This window comes from Myotis yumanensis, unplaced genomic scaffold (assembly GCF_028538775.1).
Source record: "Myotis yumanensis isolate MYYU_CA2020_CCGP unplaced genomic scaffold, mMyoYum1.0.hap1 SCAF_15, whole genome shotgun sequence".
NCBI classification, from domain to species: Eukaryota; Metazoa; Chordata; class Mammalia; order Chiroptera; family Vespertilionidae; genus Myotis; species Myotis yumanensis.
Genome location: NW_027223766.1, coordinates 42,386,063 through 42,408,125, shown reverse-complemented (window position 1 = coordinate 42,408,125; position 22,063 = coordinate 42,386,063). Strand labels below are relative to the sequence as shown.

Sequence of the window (22,063 nt, the reverse complement as noted above, 5' to 3'; positions counted from 1 at the left end):
ACGACCTCCCGGTCTCATGGGAAAGTCAGGCATGAGAATGGTCCTTTTCCACTCTGTGGAACAAGTGTTCTGACAGGGACAAGTCCCGGACAGCATCACAGCACAAGGCGGAGAAGAGGGTGCCGCCCAACGCTCAGGCGGGAAGAGAGTCAGGCTGCCTACGAACCATGAGGTGAGGCTGGGAGATAAGCCGTACGAGATGTGGTTGGAGACGTGTAGGAAGGCGCACGGTCTCCCTTCTGGACAGAACGGGGAGCAACTGTAACTGAGAGCAGAGAAGTGACATGACCAGATGGACCTTTTGAAAAAGACTGCTCTGTCTGCAGGGCGTTAAATGGTTTCGAGAGAGCCCGGAGGCGGGCCTGTGGCCATCACTGTGAGACTGGGCAGGTGGGGCTGAGGCAGCCACACGAAGTTGGAGAGAAGTAGGTAGAATGACAGACAACGAGGAGACAGAGGGATACCTTTCAGGGAACGAAGACCTGGCGGCCAGGGCATGGAGGCCAGGGGGGCGTGGAGACGGTGCCCAGGCCTCTGACCATTCTCTGAGCTTTCCTAGGAAACACAGGAGGAGTAACAGATTTGGTGGGGTGAGGCCCCTGAATAAATATTCTCTTACGGGCCGGGGACTCCTTTTCAGAAATCAGGTAGAAGGCATACACGAGAGGACTCCCCTGGAAGCTGTGCGGACCAGCTGGCATGCTCAGCCCCAGGCCTTCCCCGCTGGCTCAAGGCCTCTGATGTGGCCGGGCTTGGGGCCCGGTGATCGGCAGGCCCGGGCCCAGGCCCGGCTGCGTGATCTCTCAGATCCCTTCGTTCACAGACGCCACGATTCTGGCACCACGTTTTCTCTGTTCCTCTCTAGCACATCCTCAATCATTCCTCGATATTTTCGCCGATTTTAATGCACAATTTGGATTGTGAGTCCGCTTTCAGTCCCTTGGAGGACTTAGAGCACAGCTGGCTCACAAATGCACGTTAAGGAGTAATGGCCTCTTTCCATGCTCCAGGGCAATCACACCCCCAATCTCTGCTTCATATCACTTAAGTCATGACAGGGCCTTCCCTATTACCTCTATTATAATTTATTTTTCTTAATCATTTTTCAGGAACAACATCGGTAAAAGGCTTTTCAAAATGCAAATAAATTATGTTCATCAAATTGCTGTTTTCTATTATTTATCTTAAGAAGAAGTAATGTGAGCAGGTTAACAGGCATGGCTTTCCTTTCATGAGCTTGTGTACTTTATGTTGGTCGGGTACTTAAATCTCCTCTCACTTATTTTATGAGCGACGTGAATATTCCAATCTTTAAAAATACACAAATCTTGGGACACACATATGCCACACATTTTTGTGGTAGCGGATATTTTGAAGGGAAATAGGAATGGTGGGAAAGGAAGGAGGACTTCACTTGTTTTCTAAATTAGAAACAAAAAATGGTAACCATGCAACGTCTAAATGTAGTATTTAATAATTTTATTTGTTGTGCAGTATCAACAAGATAGTCAATTGCTAGTTTTTTATGTTCTGTGGCATATGAAAAGATGCTTTTTCATTACCTAGGATAAATCCCAGTGTTGGGATGATTGAAGCCCTGCCAAATATGAATAATGCAAAAAAGCTTTACGAGAACACCTAGGTTGTCAATCCATTTAAAAGTATGCTTAGCCACATGCCCTGATCGCTTACCTGTGCTTCTCTGAATACATATGGTCCTAACTCCTTCCTGTGTTCAATAATCTTCTGGGCTTGCTCCACGGGGATGTCTATTTGTAAAGCTGGTGGGATGCTGGAGTTAATAAAGCAGTTGATAATAGTCATGACCTTCCTGTGGATGATAGACTCATCACAATGAGAGTGGCACAAGTCCTGGACAAGGGGGAAAGAGAGGACAATATATGGTTAACGGATTATTAGGACACTTTATAGAATTGTGCCAATATGTCTTTCAGCTAATATGTACTTTTTTTAAAATTGATTTTGAGAGAGAGAGAGAGAGAGAGAGAGAGAGAGAGAGAGAAGCACTGATTTGTTGTTTCACTTATTTATGCATTCATTAGTTGCTTCTTGTACGTGCCCTGACTGAAGACCAAACCCGCAACCTTGATGTATTCGGACAATGCCTAATATATACATTTTAACTTCAGGTCAAGAGGGTACTGAGACATGCCAAGGCTATCTTAAAATATCATAGCTTTTATTTCTCTTGGGTTTGAGGAACCTAAGTCTTTGATGGATATACCTCACGTAAACAGGTTTCATTTTAATCCTGATTGCTGCTTCTCCTTTCTCCTATGCAAAGGAACAGATCTAGTGTCGACTTTGACTTATTTGGCAAATTTATGTTGAGTGCCTGCTATATGCCAGACACTGAGCTGAGCCCCACTTACAGTACCTGGCCATTAAAAGGCCGATTTCCACTGGAGGAGAAGCATGGCAATCTTACTCCAATTTGAGGTAGTTGGTAAGCGCTACGATAAAAGCATACACAGCGTTCCAGGAGAGCACTGAGAACAGGCGCCCAACTCAACTGACAGGCGGTTACAAAAGCTTTCTCAGCCACAACTGCTTCTACAGCACAGGGATTTGGGCTCAAAAAGGCCAGCTGCATAAGCTACGTGCTGGTGGTGACAGGTGTGTCAGTAGGCATCTATAATTTTTCAATTAACCTATTACCTTATCCTCTTTGTTGCTAAAGAACTTAAAAACAGTGATCACGCATTTAAAAGGCCTAGTTTTATGTCACAGATGTAGGGCTATCATTTTTTTTAAAATAAAGAGGTAGCTTAGCTTGAATTATGGCATTTGTCTGTCAAAGACATTGTTCTCTAAATCACTAGAAAGTACACATTTTTGGAAATAATTCTAGGGCAGAAATGAGCCAACATGTATTAAGTACTCACTGAATGATGGGCATTGTGATAACTTATGTCTTATGGATACTATTAAAGAAAATTCTAGTGCTTGCCATATAAAACTTCACATACAGTTTGGCATAAGTTACATGTGAAAAAAGCTTGTTATGTTACATTGAGACAACGGTTAGCATTTTTTTTACTCAATTTAGTATCCCTTCCAAAAATGCCTATGTATACCACGTGTGGCATATTACCCAAAATGTATTTTTTGCCATTACTAGTGAGATTATCATCATAATTATTTGGTGAGCCTGGTTTGTAGCTATAAAATATGAGGCTTATGAAATAAAAAAAAATTGTGAAGTTTAATTTTGAGATGAAGGGAGAGTATTTAGACAATGAAAACTGATTTTTTTCCTGATTGCTCTTTCTACTATACCATTGGCCTAGTGAACGTTTCCTGCCATAACAGTCTCTGGGTAGGCACACCTTCCCTAGTGAGCTGACTGTGGCTCCCTCAGCCCAGGGGAGATGTCCGCTGTAGGCACTGCTAACCTGTGCTTCTCCCACCACTGCACTAAGCACACCGCTGTGACCGCCGTGTCTGCCACTGTCTGAGACGGAAGGCTGTGTTGGTCACAGCTGACTCCTCAGGACTTAGCATGGCCCTTGGTAGGTGCTCAGTAAGTATCTATTGGATGAACGTATGCGTCCAGTCTTTTCTCCATGGAGACACACTTTAGATGAAATCATACTGTTTTCTAGTAGCTGGGTGTGTGTTTTTTTAAATCAATAAAATAAGTATCTTTCCCATCATTGGATTATTCTCCTACAGCATATTTTTAATGGCTGCAGAGTATTCTATTGTATCATAACTAAGTAACCAATGTCCTGTTGTTGAATATTTGGGTTCTTTCCAATTTTTCACAATTCAGAACAATCTGATTAAGGTCACTGTAGCCATCTCTTTGCATATTGCTACAGTCATCACTGGCAGGGAGTATAACTTAGTGGATAAGAGCATGAGTTTGAGCAACAGGATGCCTTGGTTCAAATTCCAGCTCTACCGCTTAATTAGCTGTATGATGTCAGGAGTTTCTTAACTTTTCTGTGCCTTAGCTTCTTCATCCGTAAAATGTTGAGAATAACAGCTCTGGCCTCATAGGATTCTTTTTCTTCTTTTTTTTTTTTAATGGAGATTAGCAGTATTCACTTAAAAAAAAATCATGACCTGAGGATTTGTTTATTGATTTTAGAGGGAGAAGAAGGGAGAGAGGGAGGGAGGGAGGGGAGGGAGAGAGTGAAAAAAAATCCATGTGAGAGAAAAATATCAACCAGCTGCCTCCCCCACACGCCTCAACTGGTGATCCAACCTGAAACCTAGGTATGTGCCGTGACAGGGAATTGAACCCACAACCTTTTTGGTGTTATGGGATGACACTCCAATCAACTGAGCCACCTGGCCAGGGCTCATAGGATTCTTATGGTGATTAAATTAGTTATGAAATGAAAAGCATTAAGACACTATCTGGCAGATAGCAAACAGTAAGAGTAAACCATATAAAAGTGAGCTCAGTAGGACTTTGCTAGGTGGAACGCTTTCTACCTGGCAAATTCCCTCAAGACCCAATCTTAGTATTATTTCATCTACAGACTTCCCTGACCTACCACCTTCCCTGCCTCATTCCCTCCTCTGTGGGAACACCTAGTTAGAGCATAAGTCATAATCAATACTGTGGATATTCACGGACGTCTCCCTTCCTGCAGAGGGCAATGTGTTATATTCACCTTTTTTATTCCTACAATCTAGCATCATGGCTAGTACATTACATACTTAAGAAATGCTTACTGAATGAACAAATTCACTCCTATAGCATGATTTTTAATAGCTACTTACTATTATACGTCCTCCATTCTATGATACAGAAAAGATACCTAAATGAAGACCAAGGGCAGCCTTGAAGAAGGAATAGTCACAAAATTAAGGGTTGACTATGTATGAGACTACGTTTTTTTAAACACTTATTTTGGAAGGTTTATCTCATCACCTCTTGTCTTAACAAGGTTGGGCTTACTCAGATTCATATTAGCTTGAAGATACTTCTACCCATACATAATTGCCTATTTTGGAAAACAAACTACCTCCTTTCCAATTCTCAAAAAGATATTTTAACATTACTTATCTCATGACAAATTTTGAAAAAAACTTATCTCAAAAACATTTTTTTCCTGAGAAAATTTCTAAGCTGTGAATAATACAAAAACTGTTGTTAGCAGAAAAGGATAGAAAACAATTTCGTGGTATGTTGGAGAAAGTTTAGAAATAGATTTTATTGAGCGACTACTAACTATACAGAATATATATGGAGCAGAGTATTCATGCTACATAATACATATTTATAGGCCAACTGAAAGCATTATCCTCTTAAATTCCAGTTTTATTTTTACTCCCTCCTTTTATAGTGGAAATGAACCTGCTACCCCTGCGAGTGTTTAAGCGGCAGCTGCATGCCTACTCTTAGGTATTTCTAGATAACATTCCTGTATCCAAGTCTGGAGTGTATCACCTACAAAGCCCTCTCCCCCTTTTCAATGCAAAGATTCTATATGATTTTATTAAACACTTAAACCTGAAAATAAACTGCTTTTTGAAACTAAGCACTTGTTTTTTCACCTTTTTAAAAAGATTTTTAAAAACATTTTTACTGATTTCAGAGAAGTGAGAGTGGGGGATAGAAACATCACTGATCGGCTGCTTCCTGCACGACCCCTACTGGGGATCAAGCCTGCAACCTGGGCATGTGCCCTGCCCCTGTAACTTGAACCATTAACTCCTGGTTCATGGGTCGACGCTCAGCCACTGAGCCACACTGGCTGGGCTCACATTTATTTTCTTAAGAATCTCGTGCCCTGACCGGTATGGCTCAGCGGATAGAGCGTCGGCCTGCGGACTCAGGGGTCCCAGGTTCGATCCGGTCAAGAGCATGTACCTTGGTTGCAGGCACATCCCCAGTGGGGGGCGTGCGGGAGGCAGCTGATCGATGTTTCTCTCTCATCGATGTTTCTAACTCTCTAACCCTCTCCCCTCCTCTCTGTAAAAAATCAATAAAATATATTTTAAAAAGAAAAAAAGAATCTCGCCATTTGCCCTGGCTGGTTTGGCTCATTGGATGGAGGGTCGGCTTGTGGACTGAAGGGTCCCAGGTTCGATTCTGGTCAAGGGCACATGCCTGAGTTGCGGGCTCGATCCCCAGAGAGGGGCGTGCAGGAGGCAGCCGATCAATGATTCTCTCTCATCATTGATGTTTCTCTTTCTCTTTCTCTTTTCTCTCTCTCTCTCTCTCTCTCTCCTCTCTCTCTCTCTCCCTCCCTCCCTCACTCCCTCCCTCTCCCTTCCTCTCTGAAATCAATAAAAATACATTTAAAAAAACGTTTAATAAAAAAAGAATCTTGCCATTTTCTAACAGGAAAGCTTCTCTCATCTCTGTTGGTTTATTTATCTATAATCCACTATCTTTGATTACTCTTGCTGTAAATATGGTTGGGAATTCTTATAAAGAAGTCTTGGTTGAAGTACTGAATATGGACACATTCAGGGGAAGATGTATATAGCACATTTATAGATAAGTGATATGCAAAAATATAGTTACGACTTTTCAAAAAGTTTCTCCTTAGATCATATATGGGACTACCTTTAAGAACCTATACAATCATTTAGGGCTCACTCTCATTCTTCATTGTACAATAATAATGTATCTAACATAGAAATATAAACACCTCAATATTCTCATATTTGTATGAAGGTGGCAAAATTGGGATATATTCTCCATCATGTTCCAGTTCAGAATCAATGTTAATGCATCCCTTCCTCAGAAAAAGGTGGTCTTCTCCCACTCCCAATAAAATACCTTATATTTTTGTACTTCTTGCCAAAAGAGCACCCCATTTTCCAATAAATCTCCTTTTAGAGCCACGAACCGCTGAAATTGATTTGCAGTAACTGGATTCAATAATGCTTTACGGAAAGCAATGATTTCAGAAGATGAAGATATCCATTTACTCTGCACAGGCTGCCCAAATCAAAGAGAACAGAAAATTAGCTGCGTTCTGAAATGTAAACAAAGTCATTAGACTGAAAATCACCACGTTCTATCTCCTTTACTTTTGACTGTTGAAATTGGTGGCCTGGACACAATGGGATTTGGGAACTTTCTCCCTCTGATCCTCTCGCCTTTGTCTCCTTTACATTTTTATGGCATCATTTTGTTAAGGGGTAGAAAGAAAAAGAAATGATTGGTTGATTTAGAGCATAGGACTACACTGTTTAAGAATGTTAATTATTACAGTTTGAGACGATGCTGAAAAACTGCATTTTAGTGCATAGCATCAGTTCTGTGCTTAAATGGGACAAAATAATCATGATGTTATGATGATATATTGTTATATTATTGTTTATGTTATGATTTCACATATTGTGACATATAATTCTCCTACCTTTTAAAAAGTAAAAGCAGTTGAACATTTAAGATATTTTTTCAAATTTTTCCAAAAATAATTACCAATTAATTCTATTAATTTAAATAGGAAATTCACTGTGGAGCTTCACTATAATTCTGCCCTGGAAAGATCATATATTTTGGTGAATTATCTTTATATTATTTTAATAACAAATTGTGATTAAGAATTAGTAAGAAGAAATAATTATTAATACATTATTTTTAATAACAGACTTCCTCTGACTGAGGATGCACTTTACGTAACAAAAAGCCTGACGGAGCCGTGGTGTTTTATTAATGCTTAAAGGTATTACTTATTTTATATCTTCACAGTGTTAAGATGTCTACTTCTTTTACTTTGACCATTTAGACCACATATTCATCTCTCGTTAGCCTCTTAGATGACAAAAAAAAAACATTTCAATGAATCTACTGAATAGATTTGTTTTTTTTTTACTGGATACATTTATTGAAGTTCCCCAAATCCGAGTTTAGCTACAACCATGCATCATTCCAAAGTCAATGTTTTAGGTGGACCTAGGAATTACAGTAACAAACAAAACCCATGATAAATAGCCATTACTGATCATGCATAAAATAAGTTTCATAGACTGTTTCATTCGATGTGACCATCAAAATGAGGCTTGAGAGAGTTATGTAAAAAGTGCTGCGGGAACACGAAGGAAGGAGCAACTAGTTCTGCCTGGAGAAGTAAAAGCGTTACTGAGAAGGGCCTTCAGGACGACATCTGAATTGGAAACTGAAAACTGAAGGCAACTCCAGGCAGTCGAGATGGATAGTGATGCCTTGAACCCAGATAAGGCGAGGAGATGTCTATCACTGTTTCAGTGAGGCACAGGCCGTGTTCTGTGCTCAAGTAGTTAAGACCCTCACCATATGGTCCATATTAAAATTATAGCCCTATAAATAGGAACAACTATGTATTAGACTGGGATGTTTGTTTAAAACCCACTCAGCAAATAACGTTTTAAGACCTGCTTCTTAAGATACTAAACCTTAGTAATTTAACTAAAGCCTGTAATTTTACTGAACAAAAAATAACAATATATAATGCATAATAATATGAAATATGAGCTTATTGTACTTAGCATGTCAATAAAAATATAGCAAAAGACAAATATAAGAACAGGTTTTCTTTCCTTTCAAGAGGAAAATACAGAAAAAGAGGAGCCTAGCCCTGACTGGTTTGGCTCAGTGGATAGAGCGTCGGCCTGCGGACTCAAGAGTCCCAGGTTCAATTCCAGTCAAGGGCATGTACCTTGGTTGCGGGCACATCCCCAGTGGGGGGTGTGCAGGAGGCAGCTGATCGATGTTTCTCTCTCATCGATGTTTCTAACTCTCTATCTCTCTCCCTTTCTCTCTGTAAAAAATCAATAAAAAATATATTTTAAAAAAGAAAAAAAAAGAAAGAAAGAAAGAAGAGGAGCCTAACATATACACACTCGCTACCAGTCAGATAAAGTCTTGTCTTTGTTAGTTTGTTAGTTTTTTCCCTGGGTCTAGTTTAACATTTTATCAAGACTTGTAGAAGGATAAATACCCATAAATTTGTAGGATCAAAAAGAATACCGTATTTATCACACTTGTTAAGAAGCAAAATAGGCCATTTCTAGTAAGGTATCATATTATGTGGTTTTAAAAATCACCAAAATGATAGGTATCTTAATTCTTTTAAAGCTAAAATATAATTCTAAACCAAGGGGGATAATGTAAGGTAATTTAACCTGCTGATTCTATTGCATACTTCTTAATCCTTTTATGTAACCTACTCTCAGTAATCAATATCCTACCAGATGCTGGAATGAACAATTTGTCTCAATAAATCCATCACAAGGAAAATAAATAAAAATACATATTGAACCCTAGCCGGTTTGGCTCAGTGGCTAGAGTGTTGGCCCTTTGGCTGAATAGTCCCTGGTTCAATTCTGGTCAAGGGCATGAACCTCGGTTGCAGGTTCGATCCCCGGCCCAACCAAGGAAGCAACCAATTGATGTGTCCCCTTCACATTGATGTTTCTCTCCCTCTGTCTCTCCTCCTCCCTTCCATTCTCTCTAAAAATAATGGAAAAAATATTCTTGGGTGAGGATATTTTCAAAAAAGACATATTGAAAGTCCAATGGACACTTCTGGGATTGAGCAGGGAAAGGAACTTTCTAAGAAGGTCCTGATACGATCACACTTTCCACTAGATCCCATCAGCCAATTGCAGCAGTGTTGGCAGTCAGTTGGTGGCTTAGAAAACAGTCTACAATGAGGATTTATGAACAAGAAGAGGGAGAAAGATACTTTGACAGAGTAGAACGTACAGGAGGAAGAATATAACAAATGGTACTTACCTTCCAGGTCCCAATTTTCTGTTCATGCTTCTGCAGTAAGAGCTCATCAGTTGCTTCTTTCAGCTGTAACTAAAAGCAGAACCAATGATCTTACCTCAATGATTCAGAATGCCTAAAGTTTTAAAATCATTTAATAATTTATTAGCTTTTTAAAAATGAGGTAGCCCTAGCTGGTAGCCCTAGCTCAGCAGATAGAGAGTAGGCCTGAAGGGTCCTGAGTTTGATTCCGGTCAAGGGCACATGCCCAGGTTGTGGGCTTGATCCCCAGTAGAGGGTGTGCAGGAGGCAGCCAGTCAATGATTCTCTCTCTCATCATTGATGTTTCTATCTCTTTCTCCCTTTCTCTTCCTCCCTGAAAAAAAAAATGTATATATATATATATATATATATATTTAAATGAGGTAAAGGTAAGCGTGGATAAGAGATGGGGCAGTTCAGAAGAAAAAGGATCAGACGTAGAAATGGAAGTTCTGCCCCTGTCCTTGGGCGAGTTACTCAAGTTCTCTGTTCTGAACAGTTTCCTCATCTGCAAAATGGAGACAATAACAGCCGACTGCATTGCCCTAAATGTAGATGGCACTTCCACTTTGGGTCACATGGAAACTGAAGAGATAATTAGGACTTGCCGGATTTGTGTGCCATTATCTAGCCACACTAATTTTAGATGAGTACAAAAGGTACTCAATACAGGCAGAAAATACAGAAGATACCTCCTGAGGTTACTGCCGATTGGCACTATTTTCCCTTTCTTGGGACTCACTCCTGCCAAGTCTGTCCTGTGGGACTTTACCTCTCTCCCACAGACAGAGCCAGAAGCTGAGCTAGAGACACAGGACGGAGTCACTGCTGAGTCTTTCCGACAGCCTCGGCCTGGCCCCCGACCCTCCTAAAGCTTGGGTGTCAACTCTCCCCCTAAGTGTGTGAGATGCTCCAGCAGCACTTTATAACAAACTAGAGGCCTGATGCATGAAATTCGTGCAAGAGTAGGCCTTCCTTCCCCCAGCTGCCAGCACTGGCTTCCCTCGCAGCCCCAGCTTCATCCAGGAGATCATCCGGAAAGGTGTCCAGTCTAATTAGCATATTACGCTTTTATTATCATAGATGCTCTCCCTTCTCTTCTGTCTTTGGCTTAAGGTTGCCCAAATCAGCTTATGTCGTTGGCCACCCAATGCTAAGTCAGGAAATAACTGTAAGTTACAGTAAGATTATTGTGGGGAAATGTGGTAAGTTATATTACTAAGTTTAAATATCTAAACTTGGCTTTGGATAGAGAACTGGAGTCAGCCTGAAGAAAGGAATGAGGAAATTTGAGTTATTCTAAAGCTTATTTCCAGGAACTAAAGCAAGTCAGCTTTTCTCCATGTTATAAATCCTATGTGCCCAGGTGTGCTGTGTTTTCCATAACTTAAGGTTCTCAGAAGACTAAGGTAAGTAAGCCTCTAAGTGTTTGATAAACTTTTTTGGGGGGGGGGGGAGGGGGATTCTTCCTGATCATTACTAATAGCTTGTGCTTTGCATACTAAAGTCACATGCTCTCTGTCCTTGTGTTGTTTTTGTAAAGATCAGGTTTTCCTATTTTTAGGTGTGATAATGACATTTTAAATTATCAAAGTAATACATGCTTCTTCTCTTCAATAAATGGTGTTGGGAAAATTGGACAGATATATGCAAGAAAATGAAACTAGACCACCAACTTACACCATACACAAGAATAAACTCAAAATGGATAAAGGACTTAAATGTACGACAGGAAACCATAAAAATTCTAGAAGAATCCAAAGGCAACAAAATCTCAGACATATGCAGAAGCAATTTCTTCACTGATACAGCTCCTAGGGCAGTTGAAACTAAAGAGAAAATGAACAAATGGGACTACATCAGAATAAAAAGCTTCTGTCCTGCACATCAAAAGAAACCATCAACAAAACAACAAGAAAACCCACTTTGTGGGAAAACATATTTGCCAACGTCATATCTGATAAGGGCCTAATCTCCAAAATTTATAGAGAACTCATACAACTTAACAAAAAGAAGATAAACAATCCAATCAAAAAATGGGCAAAGGATCTAAATAGACACCTTTCAAAAGAGGACATTCAGAAAGCCAAGAGACATATGAAAACATGCTCAAAGTCACTAATCATCCGAGAGATGCAAATCAAAACAACAATGAGGTACCATCTCACACCTGTCAGAATGGCCATCATCAACAAATCAACAAACGACAAGTGCTGGAGAGGATGTGGAGAAAAAGGAACACTTGTGCACTGCTGGTGGGAATGCAGACTGGTGCAGCCACTATGGAAGACAGTATGGAGTTTCCTCAAAAAACTGGAAATGGAACTCCCATTTGACCCTGTGATCCCACTTCTAGGAATATATCCCAAGAAACCAGAAACACCAATCAGAAAGGATATGTGCACCCATATGTTCATAGCAGCACAATTCACCATTGCTAAGATCTGGAAACAGCCTAAGTGCCCATCAGTAGATGAATGGATTAGAAAACTGTGGTACATCTACACGATGGAATACTATGCTGCTGTAAAAAAGAAGGAACTCTTACCATTTGCAACAGCATGGATGGAACTGGAGAGCATTATGCTAAGTGAAACAAGCCAGTCAATGAAGGAAAAATACCACATGATCTCACTCATTCATGAATAATAAAGACCATTACAAACTTTTGAACAATAATAGATACAGAGGCAGAGCTGCCTCAAACTGATTGTCAAATTGCAGCGGGAAGGCCAGGGAGGGTTGGGGGGCAGGAGGGAGGGGGGTAAGAGATCAACCGAAGGACTTGTATGTATGCATATAAGCATAACCAATGGACATAAGACACTGGGGGGTAAGGGAGCCCAGGGGATTGTCAAGGGCGGGGGGGGAGGGGGGGGAAGGACACATATGTAATACCCTTTGTAATACTTTTAGCAATAAAAAATAAATAAATAAAATTAAATTAAAATAAAATAAAATAAAGCAAAGAAACCAAAAAAAAAATCTCATACCACTTTCAAAGTAAAGTAAAATTCTTTCTCATTCCCTAAAGCCATTCCTCTTAGATATTTTTTTCATAAACATAAAAATAGATGGATGGATGGATGAATGTCTAGAGATAGAAACATAAATAGATATATAGATGTAAGTATATATAATTGAATTATCTTCTATATACTGTTCTGCATCCTGGTTTTTCCACTCAGATAAAATCTTTCATATCAGTACATGTGGAAATCTCAATTTATATTTTAATCTCATTTTATATGAAAATCTGCATGGTTTTTCATAGTATGAAATTCTCATAATTCATTTAAGTATTCCCCCTTGTATATCCTTGCCCTTTTATATGAGAACTTAATAATAATCCTATCTAATAAAAGACAAAAAGGGTAATTAACCATACCTCTGCTACGCTTCCCATTGGCTAATCAGGGAGATATGCAAATTAACTGCCAAGAAAGATGGCGGTTAATTTGCATATGTAGGCGCCAAGCCACAGACTGAGGCATTAGGCCTGGGCAGGGGTGGAGCCAGCCAGCGATCCTTGATGGCGGCAGCGGGGAGCTGGGGGTGCCCTGCCCAGGCCTAATGCCTCAGCCAGAGGTGTTAGGTCTGGGCAGGGGCGGTGCAAGCGATCATGGGGAGCAGGGGCAGAGCCGGCCATGGTGGGAGCTGGGGGTCCCCTGCCCAGGGCTAATGACTCAGCCAGAGGTGTTAGGCCTGGGCAGGGGCCAAACCGGCAATTGGTGAGAACTACAGAGGAAACATCTTTTCTGACTGCTGATTGGCTTAGCTCCCTGTATGCCACTGGTAATATTCTTAGTAACTTGGGTAATAAGAGTCCAAATAGTTGATCTAGGGTTTTTTACCACACTCCTGGAGAAAAAAAGGAAGGTCTACTGCTGGAGGGTTAAGAAATGTCATATCCTGTCCTAGCTGGTTTTACTCAGTGGATAATGCCTCGGCCTGCCCACCGCAGGGTCTGGGTTCAATTCTGACCAAGGGCATGTACCTAGGTTGCAGGCTCCTCCCTGGTCTGGGCCCAGGTCAGGGCTCATGCAGGAGGCAACCAATCAAAGTGTTCCTCTCACTTTGATGTTTCTCTCTGTCTTTCCCTTTCTCTTCCACATTCTCTAAAAATCAATCCTCAGGTGAGGATAAAAAAAGAAAGAAAGAAATGTCATATCCTATGAAAGACACATCTTGAAAATGCCTAAAGAAAGTTGTCATTTTTCATGGTAAAGGGACTGGAGTCCATGTTGATGAAAACACCTTGGTGGCTGTGGTGACTGGCAGTGGCTGAAACAGTGGGGTGATGGGGCTGGTACCTTACCCTGATCAGTCCGGTTGCCTCCCACAAAGGGAGGCCAGACTGTGGCTTAGACCCGCTCCCCAAGGGGAGCAGGGAGCAGGGAGTAGGACATCCCCTGAGGGCTCTCAGTATGTGATAGGGGGCAAGCTGGGCTGAGGGACCTCCCCGCTCCAGTGCACAAATTTTTGTGCACGAAGCCTCTAGTAATAATATAAAAAACAACTATATTAGTAGATGATATTTCAGTGTTTGCTTTGTGCCAGGCACCATGCTAAGAAACTAAACATATATCATTCATTTCATTTCATCTTTACAACAATCTTATGAAGCAATTACTCTTATTAACCCCCCCTTTTTTTTTAAATGAGAAGACAAAGGTTATAAGACTGAAAGCTGTACAATTAATATATGGCAGTGTTGAGAGTAAAACTTCGGAAGTCTGATGTCAAGAGGTACAATGGCTGGGTCAACACGTACATGCATTTGCGTTTCGAGAGATACTGTCCATCGCTATCCAAAGATTATGGTACTAACTTACGTACCTTTATCTTCTGACGTGCTGCAAACTGTTCACTTGCAAGAAACATTGGCAACCACACATTTTCTAGCCTTTTTAGGACATGCTTCTGAACTTCAATGAAAACAGGCGGGTCAAGCTGCTCATGGAGAGTTTTGCCCCAGCCACCACATAAACTCATGATCTAAGAAAATACAACAAAACAGAAACTGCAAACGTCTGTGTGGGGAAAGAAACACGACTAGTCGTTAATGTGTTAATTCACCCAAAACCGTTTGCTGAGCACTGACAGGTGGCACAATTCTCATTTTCTGTAAAGTGTTCCTGGCTCTTTGGTGTAGAGAAAGACAGGTAACTCCTCTACCACCAAACAGAGAATTGTGAGGTTTCTGGGATGGTTGTTTTGGGTGTGTGATTTTGCTTATGATATATCTCAAAGAACACAGGAATGGGGTTTTTGTCCTGTATGAGCACAAGCAATGCCATTTTTCCTTCCCTGGCCTCAGTGTCGTCAACTGTAAGATGAGGGCATTAGCGTATTAGTTTCCCAAATCCTCTTCTAGGTCTAATATTCTGTGAGTCGGTGATTCTAGTCAAATGGACATGTTTGGGAAATCATTTTCTTTTGTGTCTGAGGAAAGTGAGTCTTAGTAAAGAGACAGCCTTGACTCACATATTATACATGTGTATAACACCCAAACTTTTGACTTGGGCATGGTGGGTTGCTGGTGGTGGTAGCAATATAGGGCTATTCCCACAATTTCTAAGAAGAACAGAGAGGCAGAGGAAGAAGAGAAAGGCCAGGTTACACAGGCAGTAGTCCCACTCGCACAGGCAGTACCTTTTATAAAACAGAAATTCTTTGTGCCCCCAATCTCTCTTCTGCATATGTATTGGCTTCAACAGCTATTAATGGCTATTTCCCACTATAAATCATTCTGTTTTCTATCCGTTCCTGTGTACAAACCACTCAAAATTTTTGGACTGCTCGTTGGAAAAATTGCCTTCTTTACAGTTCTGCTTTGATTAATAAGATTAATTGAATCGTACTAATAAATTGTTTTCCATAAAAACAAGAGAGAGCCCTGGCCAGAGTGGCTCAATTGGTCCCATATACCACAACGTTATGGGTTTGATTCCCAGTCAGGGCACATACCCAGGTTGTGGGTTGGAGCCCTGCTGTCGGGGGAAGGGACACATAGAGAAAGCAACCCATCAATTTTAAAAAATATATATTTTATTGATTTTACAGAGAGGAAGGGAGAGGGATAGAGAGTTAGAAACATCAATGAGAGAGAAACATTGACCAGCTGCCCCCTGCACATCCCCCACTGGGGATTGAGCCTGCAACCAAGGTACATGTCCTTGACCAGAATTGAACCTGGGACCCTTTAGTCTGCGGGCTAACACTCTATCCACTGAGCCAAATGAGTTAGGGTGATTGATGTCTCTCTCTCTCTCTCTCTCTCTCTCTCTCTCAAAAAAAAATCAATAAAATCTTAAAACACACACAAAACAACCCTGGCTGGTATGGCCCAGTGGGTTGGGCATAGTCCTATGCACTGAAAGGTTGCCCCTTAGATTCCCAGTCAGGACACATGCCCGGGGTTGTGGGCTCTATCCCTGGTAGCAGGGCGTGCAGGAGGCAGCCAATCAATGATTCTCCCTCATCATTGATGTTTCTCTCTCCCTCTCCTTTCCTCTCTAAAAAAAAAAAAAAAAAAAAAAAAAAAAAAAAAAAAAAAAAATCAATAAAATACTTTAAAAAATTAAAATATAAAAAAAGAGAAACCCTCTTAGCCATTCTTTATTATTAATCTAATAACATTAACAATAACACTATTGTTTTCCTGTATTAAAGAGAAAGGATTACTTTGCTAATCAAAGAGCAAATTGGCCACACAACTGCCATTAACCCATGGACCCATGATCTATAGAAAGCATGATGCAATATGAATATCCTTAAGTGTAAAATAAGTAAATAAAAATAAAAGTAATTTTAAGTCCTCAGCATGTTATACTATGGAGGGTTCACACAGTAGCATCCGATACCACCGAACCTCACCAATGTAGCACAAACCAGAGAGAAAACAAATTCTCCCATGTGCTTACTTCATGCTTCTGCTTAGTGAGATACCAACCTCTTTTGCTAACACATCAGGGAACTAACAAATAGCAAGGCATTTTTGTCAAAGTTGCTTACTTTTACCACTTTTTCTTCCTCTTATTCCCAAGGACTTTTGCTTATTTCTCCCTGCAAAGACAGAGCTTTTTTAATTTGGTAGGCTCTGCTTGTGAACATCTCTGAATTTTTCTTTCATGTGCTAATTTAGCATTCATCTGAGATTTGTATTTTATAAATGTATGGCATCAGAATATGCATCTGTTCACATTACCAACATAAGGAAGTCAAGTGCTGTCGTTTGATCTCTAGGTGGTCATGTAGACTAGCAAACTTCAAACTAGAGAAATTTTTAAAGCACAAAAATTGAGCCATATGGTATGTGATCAAACCCACGGCTGAATCCCAATAAGAATTGTTTGCTGTAAATAATAATAATGCTATGGTTATTAATAAGTTGTGATTCAGACCATGTGACTTTGGTCCAATAAAATGACCAAACCTATGTTCCTGGTCAATAAAAACAGTTTCTGGGGACAATACAATGGCAAACAGGATTGTTTTAAGATCAATTACGTTTGGAATAATAGCCGTTAATAGAAGCAAAGAAAAGAAGTAAAGATGAAGCTTAATGGCTGAAAATGGCAGTTTTCCTGCTTGTTGACTGGACTTGACCCTCTAGTTCACCACTTCTCCTGAGTACCTAGGAGAGTGTCCAGCATGTCAGGCACTCGTATTTTCTGAATGAGCGGATGAATGAATGAATGAATGAATGAAAGGTTATTATTTTTAATTCTATAAATTACTTGTTAAGATAACGCATTTAATAATATGTAATACTTGAGTTTTAAAGGCATTTATTTTATAGATACTTGTGAATACCTAAAAAACGAGATACCCAACGCGTGTAGCATTTAAGTCATAAAAGCAAATGAAAAAGATGACTTTCAGGTTGCTGGTAAAGAGAAAGAAATGACCGGTTCTTATATGTCAATATAGAAAATATCTTTTCACGTTGATACCTGATCCTGCTGATATGGAGAAGCTGGACTGGTAGGTCCAAGGAAATATGTTTTATTCAGGTATTTGTTTTTAATATAAATAGATTTTGCCTCCCTTAGCTTTTGATCTTTGTAAGGTATACTTCGGAACTGCTCAATGTCTGCCCAGCACATCAGGTCGATGCTAAAATAAAAACAAAGTACAGCCTTTCTTATTTATTTCTCTCAATTATACTAAACCCCAAACCAAGCTGTTGTTTTTACAGAACTTAAAAAGTGGTTGTCTTGACCAATTAGCACACGGGATCAGATCATGAAACTAATAAGTACAATACTGCCTCTGATCCTGGCTAAAAATATGAATGAATACCAGGGGTCCTGGGGGCAGAAAAATAACTCTCACCATTGTTGGTGGGGTCCCGGAGTTCTTCCGTGAACGCTGGACTAGTACTCTCTGTTTCAGATATGGGAACATCCTATCTACTGCATGTCTGTTTGGCAACAAGCTATATTTAAAATAATCCTCAGCACCAACAGAAACTATGTATCTGAAATGTGGCTCCCATGTCCAATCAATCTCTACTAACTTGTGAGAAAATTATTAGAAAAAATATGAACACTTTATATGAGATAAATATTTTATAAGGTCCTAAGATTCTGTGCAAAACTACATTTTATTTACGTGTCAGCTAAAAAAAGTTATAAAATATTACATTAATCTCAATAGCTTAGTGAAATATAAAAGAGGCACTTCTCAGAAAGAGTAATTGAAGCCCAACCAGTGTTGAGCATCAACCTATGAACCACGAGGTCACAGTTTGATTCCCAGTCAGGGCACATGCCCTGGTTGCGGGCTTGGTCCCTGGTAGGGAGAGTGCAGGAGGCAGCCAATCAATGAATCTCTCTCATCGTTGATGTTTCTATCTCTTTCTCTTTCTCCCTTCCTCTCTGAAATCAATAATATTATTAATAATAATAATAATGAAATAGTAATTAAAGCACCTGTCTAGACAAATGCAAAAAGAAACAGCAGAAAAGGGACTGGATAAAACACACTGGTTTTGCCCTGGCCAATGTGGCCCAGTGGATAGAGCACTGGCCTGAGCACCAAAGGGTGGTGGGTTCAATTTCCGGTCAAGGACACATACTGAATTGCAGGTTTGATCCCCGCCCCGTTAGGGCGTGCGCGGGAGGGCAACCAATCGATGTGTCTCTTTCACATTGATGTTTCTCTCTCTCTCCCCCTCTTCCTCTCTCCTCACTCCCTTCTACTCTTTCTAAAAACCAATGGGAAAAATAACCTCAGGTAAGGATAACAAAAACATATATAAATAAATAAACCATGCTGGTGTTTTAATTAGCCAATGCTAAAAGTATCAACAAATATTATTTAACCACTTAAATAACATTTAAGAGGCTGCTATTTTTAAACTGCATGCCCCAACAAAAAGTTACCCATACAGCTTAAAAAAATAAGTAGCTTAGAAAAGAATATTTTAAGAGAGTAATATAATTTACAATGATTATGTTCCTTACCTTGCAGAATAAGCCTCAAGAAACTGACGGAAATGTTCAAACTCCAGTTTGTTGTTAAGGAGAGTATTAAAATTAAAATTCTTATATTCTGCAGGGACAATATTCCAGTATTCTGTTGATTTAGTGGCAGCAGGATGTGGGGGAATACCAGTTCCAATTTCACTAGTAGCATCCTAGTAAAATAATACTTTTCATAAAAATCTTTTAAGCACAACAATTTATTTTTCAAATTTAAATAAACTGAAATAAAAATTAACTGTTAGGCCAATGACACTTAACAGGCCAAAGAATCTAGAATCTAAAATTTGGTTCTAACTTACATCAAATTCTCTTCTGTTCCTTTATATTCCATTCCTTTCTTTTCATGAACATTTTGGTAAATAGTTATTATATACTTGCTTATAAAATATTAATGTTCCTTTATATTCCATTCCCTTCTTTTCATGAACATTTAGTAAACAGTTATTATATACTTGCTTATAAAATATTAATTTTATTATTTTTGTTACTACAGGAGTAATGTCTTTTATAATAAAAAGAAAACAAAAAGCATACATAATACTACCATTCAGAGATAACCACCATTAGCTTTTTTATATATACCCTTCTAGATTTCTTTTTGTCTACATACATGTAGTTTATTAAAAATGAGGGCAGGACTATACAACTATGTATGGTTTTATAACTTGGTTCCTTTTCTTAACAATATATCACGACCATAAAACATTCTTTTATCTATAACTTAATTTCAAAAGCTACACAGTAATGTAAGATGCTTTTCTAATAAAGATTACATCCTTAAAATATAATCTCCTTCATATAAAAGTTAATTAGGGGGTATTTTTAAAACCTCTGATGTTTTGCAGACAGTTTATAAGCCCTATTCTTTCTGTAATTCATTATATGATTAATTCATCTCCCTATATGTTTTTGAAAAGCACCAGACCATGATACAAACTGCCAATATTTTCAAAATCCATTTTCATAGGAAGAATAATCATGGGGAGCATTATAAATTTTAGTTCATAAAGTTTAAAATACAATTTTACAAAATGCTATCTCTGTGGATTTTTATGTATCCTTTCCAAGGTATTAATTAGTAGTGTCTCAAATAGAGAACTTCTGTGTTAATGAGGCAACCATCATGAAGGTTACATTTTAAAAAATAACTTTATTGTTTTTTGTAAAACTTTATTGTAAAAGAATAAAAATTTCAAATAGGTACAAAGAAGAAAGTAAAAATCACCTGAAACCTTACCACTCAGAGCTATTTTTTATTTTATTTTCATGGCTGACAGTGTTACAGAAGGCCTCTTTTTTTTTCACATTAACCCCCTCCAACCTGCATCCTCTCCCCCAGGCCCTCACCACACTAATGTCTGTGTCCATGGGCTATGTATATATGTATATAAGTTCCCCGGTTAATCTTTCCTCCCCCAACCCCTAGCCCTGCCTTCCCTCTGTTCCATGCTCACTCAGAGCTATCTTTAATATTTTGGTGAACATCTTTCTGGATTATCTCTTTGTATATATGTACACATGTAGAAATACATATGCAATTTTATATAAATAAGATCATACAACACCAGTGTTATTGTTTCTTACATTTTATGTAATACTAGAGGCTCAGTGCGTGAAATTTGTGCACTTGCGGGGGGGGGGGGGGCGAGGAGGCAGTCCCTCAGCCTGGATTGCAAGAGGGCGCAGGCCAGGCTAAGGAACCCCAGTGGTGCATGATCAGGGCTGGGGAGGGGCGCAGGAGGTTGGCCAATCAGGGAGGGATCGTGGGAGGGCTCCAGGGTGTGTCCGGCTCTTCTCGCTCAGTCTCAATCGGCAGGACCCCAGCAGCAAGCTGGCCTACCAATCAGAGCATGTCCTAGGCAATCCTATAGTCTTTTTAATTGAACTCCCCAAGTTCTTTCCATATTTTAAGAAATTGTTTTGCCTGCTGATGGCATACAATAGCCTCTTTTCTGTTTGGAAAACGCAATTTAACTCTTTTGTGACTTGACAACAAATAGAGGTGCTGCCATACAGAAAATAACCAATAACATTCAAAGGAATATAATGTGGCTAGAAGGCTCTTAGCTAAGGCAGCCAAGGAGCTTGGCAACCTGTGCTACCTTATCTGCTTTGTTTTTCTGACTTTGTCGTTAAATGTGTCAATAAAATGTGCCACCTATCAAATTGTAGCATCCTTGGCAAAGCAGCAGCAGAAAAATGAAACTGCCTATTCCCTATCTTATCAACATATGATAATCTATTCCCATCCCCACCCCCACCAATATATGTGGTGGCAATCCTCTTCAGGATAAAAGTTGTTGTTGTTTTTTTAGAGAGTTGTCTTACCTCAGCTTTCTTGAAAACTGTCTCTTTATACAAAGCCTGTAGCTTTCTGAAGTTGACAGAGTCTAGCTGTCGAGTTTCTTCCACCAACTTCACCTAATAAAATAATAATAAAACATGTAACATCAATAGTATGTGCATTATGAAAAAGTGGGGAAAGCATGCACAATTTGCCAGGAAAAGTGGGCTAAAGACCAATACATTTGGCAATAAAGTAAATTAGTTTGGAGGCAAAAGCAGGAAGACCAACATAATGTAAAAAAGCAGCTACAGTAAAGTCAGGCTTTGAATGCAAACTATAAAAAATACAAGCATTTTTGCTTGGCTGGTGTGTCTCAGTGATTGAGCATCGACCTATGAACCAGGAGGTCACGGTTTTATTCCCGGTCAGGGCACATGCCGGGGCTCGATCCCCAGTAGGGGGCATGCAGAAGCAGCCGACCAATGATTCTCTCTCATTAATGATGTTGCTCTCTCTCCCTCTCCCTTCCTCTCTGAAAAAAATTAAAAT

The 22,063-nt window shown here is 39.7% G+C and overlaps 1 protein-coding gene across 1 annotated transcript in view; it reads right to left on the bottom strand.

Annotated features, from left to right (window-relative positions):
* RGS22 (regulator of G protein signaling 22) overlaps positions 1–22,063 on the bottom strand; it is a 110,151-nt gene that overhangs the window by 8,609 nt on the left and 79,479 nt on the right. The window contains exons 15-21 of the mRNA XM_070391866.1: positions 21,556–21,648; positions 19,207–19,379; positions 17,692–17,854; positions 14,573–14,731; positions 9,716–9,784; positions 6,770–6,931; positions 1,693–1,872 (exon numbers count right to left, since the gene is read on the bottom strand). Of these exons, the coding sequence (XP_070247967.1) occupies positions 1,693–1,872; positions 6,770–6,931; positions 9,716–9,784; positions 14,573–14,731; positions 17,692–17,854; positions 19,207–19,379; positions 21,556–21,648 (999 nt within the window). The remainder of the gene's footprint in view (positions 1–1,692; positions 1,873–6,769; positions 6,932–9,715; positions 9,785–14,572; positions 14,732–17,691; positions 17,855–19,206; positions 19,380–21,555; positions 21,649–22,063) is intronic.